Source organism: Gymnodraco acuticeps, unplaced genomic scaffold, assembly GCF_902827175.1.
Source record: "Gymnodraco acuticeps unplaced genomic scaffold, fGymAcu1.1, whole genome shotgun sequence".
NCBI lineage: Eukaryota > Metazoa > Chordata > Actinopteri > Perciformes > Bathydraconidae > Gymnodraco > Gymnodraco acuticeps.
Window position 1 is genome coordinate 495,537 of NW_022991578.1, and position 14,464 is coordinate 510,000.

At 42.5% G+C, this 14,464-nt stretch overlaps 1 protein-coding gene across 1 annotated transcript in view; it reads right to left on the reverse strand.

The window, feature by feature from the left end:
- adgrd2 (adhesion G protein-coupled receptor D2) overlaps nt 1-14,464 on the reverse strand; it is a 48,945-nt gene that overhangs the window by 18,314 nt on the left and 16,167 nt on the right. The window contains exons 11-18 of the mRNA XM_034197593.1: nt 14,384-14,464; nt 14,248-14,303; nt 14,041-14,167; nt 13,806-13,909; nt 13,584-13,686; nt 11,995-12,148; nt 10,314-10,447; nt 9,559-9,674 (exon numbers count right to left, since the gene is read on the reverse strand). The exon at nt 14,384-14,464 is cut by the window's right edge and continues 25 nt beyond it. Of these exons, the coding sequence (XP_034053484.1) occupies nt 9,559-9,674; nt 10,314-10,447; nt 11,995-12,148; nt 13,584-13,686; nt 13,806-13,909; nt 14,041-14,167; nt 14,248-14,303; nt 14,384-14,464 (875 nt within the window). The remainder of the gene's footprint in view (nt 1-9,558; nt 9,675-10,313; nt 10,448-11,994; nt 12,149-13,583; nt 13,687-13,805; nt 13,910-14,040; nt 14,168-14,247; nt 14,304-14,383) is intronic.

Sequence of the window (14,464 nt, forward strand, 5' to 3'; positions counted from 1 at the left end):
CTGTGCAAGGTTTTAAAACCAGATTGGAAGACCTTGAGTACCTTGTGCTCTTCCAGAAAAGCGAGAAGTTGACTGTATACAATCTTCTCTAGGATTTTGGACATAAAAGGCAATTTGGAAATGGGCATAACGTTTGCAAGAACTGTGGGATCCAGACTAGGTTTCTTAATAAGTGGTTGTACAACGGCATGTTTCCAATTTTCCGGAACAACCCCTGTGAGCAGACTGCTGTTAAAAACGTCAAGAACAAGAGGTCCTATAGTGGGGAATACCTCTTTAAAAAATCGAGGAGGGACAGGGTCGATTGGAGAACCAGAGGGCTTTATTTTGGAGACAATCTCCTGCACAGAGGACAGAGTCATAGGCTCAAAAGGGTCAAAAACAGCAAAGCAGGGGGCAGAGAAAGAGGTGTCGTTTGATGGAGCAGTGATTTGAGTCCTAGTGGAAGTGACTTTATTAATACAAAATTGAAGAAAATGTTCACAGACTGCAGGGGAGGTCTCCACACAGGTAGTCTGAGGGGCATTAAGAACTGAATCTATTGTCTGAAATAGTACACAAGGTTTGTGACAGTTTAAAAGAATGATGTCAGAGAAATGTTTTATTTTTGCCTCTTTTACAGTTTTCTGATAGAAACGCCAACACTGCCTCAGTGTTTCAGCATTTGAAAAGAGACTTGTAGTTTGTCCTTATTCCATCTTCTTTCAGCTCTACGGCATTCACGTCGGGCAGCCCAAGTCGTGGCATTTAGCCAAGGCTCGGATTTAGTTTCGGGTTGCCTTGTTTTTAATGGAGCCACAGTGTCCATAGCAGCTTTACATGTGGAGTGAAACCATAAGCTAAGCTCCTCCGTAGTGTTAGACATAGGCTCATGGATAACACCGTTTTCATGATTAAACACGGCCCAAAACTGACCAGCAGTGGAAGTGTTAATGATACGAGATAGCCGGGCAGCAGCTCGCGGTTTGACAGTAGTACAGGCAAGTGTAACATCAAATAAAACAGGCATATGATCTGAGAAAACAGCATCACATATCTCCAAGTTAAGAACAGGCAAACCATATGATAAAACAATATCAAGTGTGTGTCCGCGTTCTTGCGTGGGGCCAGACACATAGGCCTACTGAGCAAGACTAAAAGAGTCAACGAGGTTTAAAAAATCCTTTGCCATAGGTTTCTCAGGACAACACACATGAATATTAAAATCCCCAACAATAAGGACACGGTCATATCTTGGCATAATTTCAGCCAGAAAGTCAGAGAAATCATTTAGGAAGTCCTTATTGTATTTGGGAGGTCTATAGACCACTGCACACAGCACTGTGTGAGAGCGGCCGAGCTCGAACACGCTCAGTTCAAAGCTGCAAGGAGAGAATGACAGCGATAGTTGCTGACATTTAAAATCACTCCTGAAAACTGTAACTACTCCTCCGCCTCGGCCCGAAGTCCGTGGAGAGTTAAAATAGCTGCAATCTGGAGGTAAAGGTTCGGTAAAGGCGCTGGACTCACCAGTACCGAGCCATGTCTCAGTCACGAAGAGGAAATCCAGTCATTTTGAAGTAAATAACTCCTTAATGACAAAAGTCTTGTTTGTCAGAGATCTGGCGTTTATGAAGCCAAACCTGGCAGGAGCCAGTGGGTCCGCGGCGTTTGAGGTCCAGGGAGCCCGACAAATAGACAGCAGGTTATTCAGATTCACCCCGCGCCTGCGGGGACGAGGGGAGCAGGGCCCGCGGCCGGGCTGGAAAGCTTCGTCCGGGCCGATGACAGGTACCAACCAGGTACATCGACAGGGTCCAGATAGCGACGATGAAGAGACTGGCGAGGCACGGCGAGGTATTCAGTCCTTGAGATAGGACAAGCTGAAAATTACTTCATCCTCACCAGTCGACCACTGCGTTTTCCGCGGTGGCGTTTACGGCGGGGAGTTGGAGCCGGGGTGCGGCACAGGTAAGCTGGTACTCCCAATAAGAACGGGGGGAGCGTTTTAAGTCCACGATCCGAATTCACAGGATTTAATGCCGAAAAATGAAGATTGGCAATCGTATACTAATAGAGAGTTGACATTTAGGGCAAAAAGTGACAAAAACAGCACAAACACACACAACGTTCGCAGATACGGACGGCAGGCCACACACACTGGCGCCATCTTGGATCACAACTTTGATCTAAAAAATGCTTATCCACATTTTGATTTCAGAGCACAGGACAGGAAAATGCTGGGCACAACATAAAGCTCGACAGTGAAGCTGGCAATGCTGAACAAAACCATAGGTGGAGTTTGACATTTGCGCTTGGGGGGGCAAACCTTTTTTACTGACGTCAGTAGCCTACACAATCCCAACTATTGCGTGGGGTGCTACGGATACAGTAGCAATAAAGCCAGCGTTCACCGCACTGAGTATGACTTTTCCACACACTCATATGGAAGGGGCGGTCTCTCCCCTCAACAACAGTGGGTCATAACACATAACTGTGCACATCTTATACTTATTTGATAACTACTATGTCCCTTGGTTACTTGAACACGCTACAATATTATTAACCAGTGTCCTACCTTAGGAGTAGACGCCTTTTTTTACGTTCCGCATATATGTCCACTATCCCCTCAGTTGACAGCTGTGCAGTTATGTCGTCCTCAATGTGAAGAACCGCAAGTGAGGAAAATCTTGTTCCTCCCATCATTGACCGCAGCCAGTTCCGAATTCTCCTCATTGCAGAAAAACTTCTCTCAGATCCGATAGGCAGAGTCAGTGCCAACTGGAGCGTCTTGTATAGATTTGGATAGCTGTCATTTTTAACAGTCTTTCGAAGATCCTCAAGTGCAACAGGTGTGGCAGCAGAGGTTTTAACATCTATTACAATTATACGAAATATTTGTATTGGAAGAGTTTTAGATGTAGTAATGCTGTAACATATTGAAGCCACTAGGGGGGGCAATGCCCCCCCTGCCTCCCGCAAAATCCGCCTATGAACAAAACCATCTAGTTATAATATTTATTCAGCTGAAAAAGTCAAAGCTCTACGAAAATGTAATTAAAAAATATTGCACTTGGTTGGTATTTAACAACAAGGGGTGTTATAGTCTGTGTTGTAGTGTGTGATATTGGTATTTATGGATACATTTTACACCTTTCCTTCAAGTACTATATGTGTTAGTTACTTGTGAGGTACTTAACATGAATAATCACAGATACTATCCTTTTACTCCATCACATTTCAAAAAGAAATAGGCTATTGTTATTTTAACTCCACCACAGTAATCCATCATCAGCTTTACTTTTTAGATAAAGTTTTAACTCACAATTGATCATAACAGGCTTCAACATATACATTTGTATATATTACCAAGTGGTTTCATGTACAACCCACACAAGTATCATGCTAAATGAAGCTCTGTTGCTTGGATATCACTAGATCCTGATGTCAGCGTAATATAAAAGTACATAACGATTGATGTGTAACTTAGCATAATTTACTAGCTAGCCGCTAGCTGCTAACTGCCGCGGCTGCCTCGTTAATATCAAAATCCATCATAACAATCCAGTACCATGCTGTCATGAACGTGCGGTGCTGTTACGTGTACAAATTGATGTGCTTCATGTGAACGAGCCTTTTGGGGGGCGTGGTTAAAGTTGCGCATGCTCTATGAGCGCACATACGGGTACTTCTCAGGCATGACGGGTAATCTGTGACGTTTCACTCTTTCAAAAGTTGGGCCATTTTATCTTCATGCGCCATTGAGCAACTCTCATAGGAATGAATGAGGCCCCGCCTCCCACGCTGTATCCAGTTCTTATTATACATCCATGGTGTAGGCCCTTAAGGCGACTAACAACTTTTATTACAAGACTTAGTTGAATACTCGATTCTGATTGGTCAATTCCGTTGCTAACGGCCCGTCTACACAGCGGCGTGCGTTGAAGCTTCAACGCTTCTGCCCATTCACTTTGAATGGGGTGACGTCACTCTTTGCCGAACTGCATTGTGGTTCCGTCGCTTCGCTTTGCTCGCGTTGCTCGCTTTGCTTCAAAAGTTGAGCAATGTTCAACTTTTGAAGCTTCGGCGGATGCGTCAGTCAATCAAATCATATGCCAGTACAAGCTCTAGTCAATCAAATCACGTGCTTGTCGTGTCCGGGGCGGAAGATTCATGTGATTGGTTGTTGGTCGAGTTTCAGACACGCCCACCGGCAAGCTTCAACGCACGCTGCCGTGTGGACGCTGTGTAAGGAGGATCAAGAAAGAGAAAGTAAAAGAGGGTAAAAGACAGAGCGCTGGACGTCAGATTAGATCCTAAGAAACCGGCTGGCCCGGACAATGTAGAACCTTTCTTTTTAAATATAGCTGCAGATTTTATTGCTCTTCCTCTCACTACTCTTTTTAACCTCTCCGTCAGCTCAAACACAATTCCAAAAGTATGGAAGTCAGATTATGTCCTGCCTCTACTAAAAGGAGGGGAGGCAATTAGGCAGTTATTTTCAATAACTATAGGCCAATCTCAAAATTGTCAGTTCTGGCGAAGGTGCTCGAACGCCTAGTGAGTGAACAAGTAAAGGAGTTTTTATGTAAAAATGATATCCTGTCTAAACATCAGTCCTTTGACTGATGTTTAGACAGGATATCTATCTATGTCTATATATGTCAACATAGCACCATCACTGCGACAATGAAAGTGGTGAATGACATTACGAGTATTTTAGATAATAAGCAGAGTTGTGCAGCTCTATTTATTTACCTTTCCAAAGCGTTTGACACCGTCGATCATCACATCTTAAAGCAGAGGCTACTCAGTATTGGCATATCCAGCCATGCAGTGGGTGGTTTGTGAACTACCTCTCTGAAAGGTCCCAATGTGTTCACTTTGATGGGCTGTCTTCTGAGTGGTTAAACATTGCTAATGGTGTTCCTCAAGGTTCTGTTTTAGGTCCACTTTTATTCTCCATATATATCAACAGTTTAGGTGAAAATGTGGATGAAGCTACTTTACATTTTTATGCGTTATACCGTGATGTACTGTGCAGGTCCCTCCATTAAGGAGGCTGGTGTTAAATTACAGGCTGTTTTTAACATTATACAGACTCAGCTCTCTGAACTAAAGCTTCTTTTAAATGTTGATAAAACCAAGGTAATGCTATTTTCTAAAGCTAAAAAGATTACAGACACTGTTTTGGATATTGTTACTATGCAAGGACAAGTACTTGAAGTGGTTACCTGTTATAAATACCTAGGTATTTAGCTTGATGATTGTCTTACTTTTAAACTTCAGGTCATTAATCTGCTTAAAAAGCTGAGGGTTAGACTAGGTTTCTTTTTCAGAAACAAGTCCTGTTTCTGACTTGAGGCCAGGAAAAGGCTCTGTGACCTTTTTACCTGTGCTGGACTATGGTGATCTGATCTATATGAATGCACCTGCCCATTGCCTGGAAAAGTTAGATGCCGCCTATCACAGTGCCCTGAGATTTGTTACTAACTGTAAAACACTTACTCATCACTGTACCCTGTATGCCAAGGCAGGTCTGCCTTCACTAACTGTACGGAGGCTCAGTCATTGGTACATGTTCATCTATAAAGCCATGTTGGGTAAACTACCATCTTATATCTGCTCTCTGATCTCTCGATGAATTGAAAGTACGTATTGCCTGAGATCTCATGATGTTGTTTTATTAAATGTGCCAAGTGCTAGGACTGTCTTAGGGAAGAAAGCTTTTAGTTGTGCAGCTCCACTAACTTGGAACAGTCTGCAAACATGTTTAAAACTGAGCACTTTGGTTCCCCTGCATCATTTTAAAACTCGGCTGGGTGACATGCTGTTTGAAACTCATGGTACCTGTCTCTGTAAATAGAGTTTGTAAACTGTACCCTGTACATTATGTTGTATGTCATCCTTATTGTTGTTCTGTTGTTTTTATGTTACATGTGTAACTAATGTCCTGCAGGTCACCCTTGAAAAATAGATCTTTTGATCTCAAGGGGCTTTCACCTGGTTAAATAAAGGCTACAAACAAACAAACAGATAAATGAACAGAAGAAGACAGACAAGAAGTGAACACTAACAGGAACACGGTATGGGCTCTGTAGTGTTTAAGGACTTGTTAGTGGATCAGAAACTGTGAACAGAGTTGGACAGTGCTGCCATAAAGTTGTTGTTGTCGCAGTTCCAGCCGTTGGTGCGCCGTGGAACCAAGCCCCCAGGAAGTGCGCCGGACTCTGTGCCAATATTCGTTGTGTCCAAACGGCCGTACTGCAATTTCCGTATCAGTCCGTGACGTCACCCGGCCCAAAACAACTTTTTCCCATTGACTAACATGGGGAAAGAGACGTCTGTAAATCGGTGGATACTTTTTTTTTAACTAAATAAACAACCCAGTATGAACTATTGTATAGAGAACCGCAGTGACGCATCCTAAAACCTGGAAGTAAACTCTTTCCGGTTCCTTCGTCAAAAACCAATGCAATTTCTCCAAAGGATTTTGGAAAATAGCTGGAAATAAGGTCTGTGGTTGAGACACATTTAAGAGACGGATCACGTTTTGTGCAGCCGGATAATATCCATATGTCTACCCTACTTTTATAATTTTTGATTAATAAATCTAGTCGCCAGAAGCAAAATGCTAACGTTATGCTATAAAGGAACGCAGGGTCGCTGCTTCAACGTCACGCCGACTTAAGATCCATATTCAAAACTACAGACTCTAAATGGTACAAGTTGAAGTGTTTGTTTGAACAGTTTGCAGGAGGCAGCTACTTGCTTTCAAGCAGAACAGGGCAAACTAACTTAGCGGGAGTGTTTTACGTGTTCGGTGTAATGACGTAAAACGGCCTCGACAATTTCTGTAGTCCTATTCAGCCACTTGGTAACAACCATCGTTTTTCAGACACGTAAACTCTTCAGAAATCACCAGCGGGGTCACTGCTGATGTATTTAATGTCGTAGAACAAAACGTGATCTGTCTCTTCAATTTGTATCAAACACAGACCTTATTTCGAGCTATTTTCCAAAATCCTATGGAGAAATTGCATTGCTTTTTGTTGAAGGAACCGGGAGTGCTAAAAATGCTAACTTACTTCCGGGTTTTAGGACAAGTCACTGCGGTTCTCTATAGCCCTTATTAGAATCATTCGGTCCTTAAAGTTGTAAAATGCACTAAAAGCCGAATCTAGATTTATTTTCTCTCTCTATTCTTTCTAGTGAGCCGAGAGTGGGAGCTCGGGGGGCGGGGCTTAAGGGGTGCATGCTCTGTGACTGCACATACGGGTTCTTCTGCTCTGACAGCCAGGCATGACGGGTAATCTGTGACGTTTCGCTCTCTCAAAAGTTGGGCCATTTTGTCTTCCTGCGCCAATGAGCATCTCTCATAGGAAAGAACGAGACCCCACCTCCTACGCTGTATCCAGTTCTTATTATACATCCATGCGTGGAACGGAGTTGTTTTTTTCTTAGTGGAAGAAATACGATAATTTTAAGTCAATAAAATCATTTCAATTAATATTGGGAGTCGATTCCTTAGTTTGTTTAGTATCTGGCCATGTAATAAGCGGGATAATGTGCCTGACTGATTACGTAAACACCAGGCTTACTAATCTACCGGCACAATTTTTCTCTGGTGTCGGAATGTCTCGCGATGTTAGTGATTTCTTAAAAAACAAAACACCATTTCATTTCGGGTTAAAATTAGTTTCTTACTGAGAATTGTAACGGGTAGTATATTACCCAAATTTCATTAGTAATGCGTTACATTACTTTGTTACAGCAAAAAGTAATACATTACTGTAACTCCGTTACTTTTATAACGCGTTACACCAAACACTGATTACCATGAACACACACTGTAGCAGTGGTGAACCGTCAGGGCCTTCAAGGTATTCAGAGAATACCCTGGAACACTCAGATAAAACAAACAAAAAATCGATTTAATTATATAAATAAAATGTATATAAAAGGAATAAATGAGAATCGTATCCGTGTTGTTGATCTGTAATATTACAGTGTTACGTTGATTTGTTTGTCCTTCTCGGACCATGCACTACGCATTTCAGTGGTTTTGTGTTAGAAAAGAAAGCAACCAATCAGATCTTGTTCTGGGTCTCTGGGTAGAATGTCCTTCAACCAAGGTATTCTACATCCTTGATAGAATGCTCTGGCCGTTGCACTGAATGAGAGCGTACGTTTGGACTGACAGTTTGATCAACCAATCATATATTGACTTGTAGCCAATGGGCGTATTCTTTCAGAGTTTCCCTCGGTTCCAGGGTATTCTAGAAGGCCCGCTAGTTAACTGGCTCGAGACAGAGGATCTAGAAGAATGCCACGAAGCAATTCATGCCGTTTTATTGTTTTTAACGTTGAAATGACAAGTGCAACAGGTGAAGATGAAGTTGTTGCGGAATTGTTGTGAGTACCCTTTTAAAGACGACAATTCAGTGAAAAGACAGACATTATAATGCCTCAAAATTAAATTGTTTCTCTCCTTGGAGCAACGTTTGACAAAAAAAAGAGGTAACTAGCTGTTCTAGGAAATTGCTGAGACTTTTCTAATTAAGAGATGATTAAGTATGACACATTTTGAAAGACTTCTGACTAAGAGAGAAGTATTGTTTAAGGTTGAGAACCAGGCCGGATGGGTTGTTGGAAAATAAAGAGAGGCAGATTAAAACATACATGGTTGGTTTGAATGTTTACAGGAGTGTTTGACAATAAGGACGGCATGGCCTTATCCTTTACTGTGATTAGAAAGCATTAGTCACAATATTTCTGTAAGATGTGGTGAAATACCAAAACATGGAACTGATCAGAAATATTTTTTCAAGGTTCTATAACAAAGATGAAGGATGTACATTTAGCCTTCAAACCTCCCTCAGTAAGGAGGACAGTAACGTTTAAGTTACAACAATAACTCCACTGTTTGAACATGCATTTTTACACACTGTTCATGTTGTGCAGGGCAATGATATAACATGAAAGTAGAATTATTAAATAACAGAATGCTATATGGCTGCATGCAGTAGAGACAAAACACACACACACACACACACACACACACACACACACACACACACACACACACACACACACACACACACACACACACACACACACACACACACACACACACACACACACACACACACACACACACACACACAGTTGTGTTGGGACCAGGTGTTAAGCTGATAAGCCCTCAGAACTCCCACAGCTGACTCCTGGTCTCCAAATCTCTCACACTGTCTCTATTGACTGTGGCTGGCTCCAGCAAAATGGAAACAGCTAGTCTGTGTGTGTGTGTGTGTGTGTGTGTGTGTGTGTGTGTGTGTGTGTGTGTGTGTGTGTGTGTGTGTGTGTGTGTGTGTGTGTGTGTGTGTGTGTGTGTGTGTGTGTGTGTGTGTGTGTGTGTGTGTGTGTGTGTGTGTGTGTGTGTGTGTGTGTGTGTGAGAGAGAGAGAGAGGTTGAGAGTGTGAGAGTGTGAGAGAGTGGGCGCTCGAGAGAAAAACTGAGAGTGCACAAAAAGCAGGAGGAGAGAGAGTGGCAGAGAGAGGTAGAGAATCCATTGTATCTCACCAGGTGAGGTCAAAGGTCTGCATCTTTGATGCCGAGCTTGGACTGAGCATCTTAGCACGACGACGTGCGCTGGAAACGGTCACCATGACAACCCGACACAGCACAACTGCATTGACCTGCAGGCAGAGGAAAGCAGCATCAACATGGCGCCCAGCTCAGAGCAGGCCTGCACATCCACTTAGCCTCCACCTCACATGAGGAGGAGGGCACCATGACCCTCCTACTCAGGAGGCAGGAAATCACACTAATCACAGTTTTCACTGCTCCTGACCTTTCTGAGATAAGAAAATGGAATATAAAGAAAATATATAGAACGGGGATAAAGAAGCTCCATCTGCATGTTGAGAGATGGAGGCCCAATTCCAGTCCCAAAGCTTGCCGCTGTATACACCCTCCATCTGAAAGGAGGGAGCCTCGTTTAGCTGCAAGTGTCACTCCGCCACGGCGGGGTAGGGTGTAGGGCGTGGTTTGGAATTGGGCCGGAGTATTTTCTGTAGCCCTCTAGAGCTCTAGTTCTGAGTGAGAGTGGGCTGAGCAGAGCGCAGGTCTGTTAGTAGCTCCCAGAGTCCCCAAAACTAGATCAGGACTCCCAAGCTCCCTTTCTCTGGAACAAACTTCCTGTTTGTGCAACATAAATCAACTTTGTTTTAAGGATTTGATTTGAATACCCATACAGATTTACAAAGTATCCAAGAAATGGAGGTTTGGAGTTCAGTGAGGCAGGTTTAAAATACACACACCCAATGATTACATACCGCCAAGACAAATATAACCGGTCCCACGAAGGCCCAGATGGTGTCAGTCTTCACGTTGAGCCAGCAGTGATCCTCTGCCTTGTACTCATCCACTGATACGGCCAGTGTGACACCAACTATGAGAACAGGTAGTCCTGAAAAACAATTCAATAAAATAAAAAGAACCCTGGTAGTGTTGTGACAACACAAGAATCAGCATGTTTGAATACATATTTATGGAGCAGACTGTTTAGTCTGTTAGCTTCTCTTCTCTATTTAGTCTAAAGCAGAACGTGGAGCGCTGAGAGGAACACCTTAATATTGTTAGTGAATTTATTCACACACTGTTCTCAGCAACATCACCAATCACAGATGGATTTGGGAACATTACCAGTGACAGCTGCAGCATGTTTAAACTGGGTTAAGGTTCACTACATGCACCACAAGTGCAGTGATGATGATATAAGTTAACCATGAATTCATCATTGCACTGGACAAACCAGTATTGAAGCTCCATTAGCAACTCCTGTGAGCTGCAACGTTTATTACACCCCCAACACAAGAGCTACGAGGCCCTAAGAGTGTGAATAGAGGACAGGTCATTGACACGTCCGGCCACTATCAGATCGTACAAGGTTCGGTCCTGAGGAGGGTGCACGCGTTTAATGTTTTCAAAATAAAAATCATCTTCTGGGGAGTTTTTATGGCATCAGCAAGTTAGATTTGAATAGTGCAATTTGTAATCTTCTGGAAATACTGCAAGAACTGTCATGGGCTCAAACACAGATGATGATTGGATGGGATTACAGATGCTTCACTCCAGCCTCAGAGAGATAACACACTGATAATACTACACTGAGGCTAACAGAAAGAAAGTCACTTCCAGAAATCCCCCTCGGTAAAGCCAAAGAGGAGCACATTGAAAAAAGAGAGATAAGAATTCTGGGAAATGTGGTCTAACTTTACAGAAGCTTTAGCAGTAAGAATCTGGTGATGTGAGGTACATATACAGTTTGATATATTATACTGTATTATTGGATATACAGTATATACAAAGAAATGTGCAATGTCATTTGGACTAACATTGGATCGGAACTGCAGTTCATGTTTTTGAAGTGTTTTAGTTGTTTACTCTCATCACAGAGATTATTAGATCAACATGATCAAAGTCATGGAAAACATTGAATCACAGTTTATTTATTTGCAGCACAATTTCAATCTTCTCAGAGAAACTGAAATATCTGAAATGAACTGACAACTTCCATTACTGGGGCGTATAGCTTACAATATAATAACAATCTTTCAATTTGGGATAAACCAAAATATTTGGGGAGATGTATCTATTGGTGTAATAGGAATAAAACGGATTGGATCATCATAAACACCCTGGTCAACATATTCTATGGTCTTGGAATCACATGACTATATGGAAACAAACTCGATCCTAGTAACCCTGACAACCAAATGAAACACTAACGCAGACTGTGGACTTTAACAAAGTAATTGGTCATTTCATTATATTATAGTTGTATTATATAGCACTGTTTTATTGAACCAATTCACAACTCAATTGTGATGATGGCTTTGAAAATTGAATTCATCCATGCAACAAAATATGTGTATGCATTCCATGTCTACAGGAAACTAATGGTCCTAATTTAAACTCCATCTAGACCAGTCACTGAAGAGTGATGAGAGTTACCCCAGCCAATGATGTAGTAGAGCTTCATCCTGCGGTCTTCACTGATGTTTACAGACACCACTTTGCTCCAGAGCAGCAGACCTTCCACCAGCATCCAGGAGAAGGAGGCCATGAAGAAGAGGTGGAGCAGGGCGGTGACCATGAAGCACGCTGCCTGCAGGATCACACACACACACACACACACACACACACACACACACACACACACACACACACACACACACACACACACACACACACACACACACACACACACACACACACACACACACACACACACACACACACACACACACACACACACACACACACACACACACACACACACACACACACCTGAGGCTGGGACAGAGTCTGAACCACATCTCTCAGAGGGAAGGGGTGGTGCTCTTTTCTTGAGTTAGAACTTCATCAGTACTCTGTAAAAACTGAAATGTTGATTTTAATGACATGTTTCAACGTTTGTCAATTGTCAAAGTTTCAGTCTTTCAGTGTAGTGAAGCAAAAATGTTTAATTGTGTCCTGAAAGTGAGTGTCCAAAACACATAAAGGTCATCGGTTGATTTCAAACAATTTTAGTTTTGAGACTGAATTGGAAAAAAAGAGATGTGGGTTTAAAATCAAAAGTCTTGAACTGACACTAATGTTTCTTATGTACGACTACAGTGACAGACAGAATAACCACGATTGTATTGAGGATGTGAATCAGATGATCCAACGTGGAATTTGTGAAAGTGAATATACTAAACACTTTTGGAAACAAGTTATTTTTAAAGTACCAAAATAAAAATAAATGATAATGAAGAATGGCCCAATTTCCAAATAAAATATACTGTATATATATTTTAGTTTATAATTATTGAAGCATTAATGTGTTTATGTGTATGTACAGTATATATGTAACAGAGGTGATCTTTGAGGCCATAGATCTCGGCCTCCGTTAGGAATTGTGTAGTTTTGTTGGTGGCGAAATGTATGTAGTGTATGCATCTGTATGTGCTTTAGTTTGTCTGTTGCTGTTGATTGTGTGCACCTGGTGCCCTGTGTTGTCTCCTCCCCCCCACCTGTGTCTAATTGCTGATTAGTGTGTGTATTTAGGCTATGTTGCCCTTTCTGTTAGGGGCAGGTAGTGTGTGTGAGATCCTTGTGGCTGGTGACTATGCTCACAAAAACAGCAAGATTGAGGCTGTGTCCTGGGCTCGAGTTTAATACATGCCCACACCGGGTTATATTTTTGGACGTTCCGCCTCTGCCTCCTTGCTTGGTCGGGCCGCTCAATTGTCAGCTTCACAATATACTAATTTAGTGTGAAATGGAAATAATTACGTAAAGTAGAAGTGACGCCAGATTTGATTGCAAGTAAAGTACTTAGTCAGTATACCTAGTTCAGTTCCACCCCTGGTTTCAAAGCATTATTGATGAAAACAGATGAGACATTTGGCCGAAAAAGACAGTGAGAGAGTGAACCAACAGTTGGTGTGAATATAACTCTGCACTCATGTATGTGAGTTCACCATACTGTCAGTTAAGTATCATAAATGTTTAGCTTACTGTGAAAATAGGTCATAAAATCATAGATGGAGTCTCACCTCATTAGCAGACGCCCAGTCACTGCACATCAGCAGCAGCTCAGCCACACTCAGAGCCACTATCAGGTTCTTATGGACGGTGGTACGGTCTGATTTAGGGACACTGCACACACACACAAGATTGTTTCAGTGTGGTGCTGTTTTGTTTCCCTTCCACATATTGATGTGAATGGGTTTTCACCCTCTGCGCTTTACAGAGTGCACTCTGTGGTAGTGACTCACCCCACAGCGATGAAGAGGATGAAGGTGAAGAGGAGGCCACACAGAGACACTCCACAGCCAATGAACGTCAGCACCTGCAGAGCTTTTTCATTCTCCGGGCTCCTCTGGAACGCACGCACACAACCACACACACACACACACACACACACACACACACACACACACACACACACACAGAACATGAGCTGTATATATTTATAACACACACAGTGATAATTGGACGGAGAAGTGTTACCTGGGCTTCATAAACCTGCAACAGCAATGCAAAGTTGGTGGTGTGGTTGCAGTAGCACACGGTGTATCCATAATGTTTGGACACGATATCACAGCCTTTGGTATTCCACCACCCACCGGCTTCAGGACTAGTTAGACACAAACACAACATACTTACATAGGTGTCTTTAAACACACAGAAATCCGAATCATGTTCATTGGTACTTACTTGAGATCAAAATCCCAGAAGGCACACACTGGATCATACACAGTACCAGTGGGATTCTGTAATAAACATAGTATATATATATAATGTATAAGGAAAAGTGATGGGTGATGGGTGATATTTGAGAGTTGTGGCTCACCTGAACTCTGTGCTGGAGCTGGAAGTGAACGGCTGTGCTGAGCGGCTGGTCGTCTCCCAGCACTGTGGTGGATATGACCGA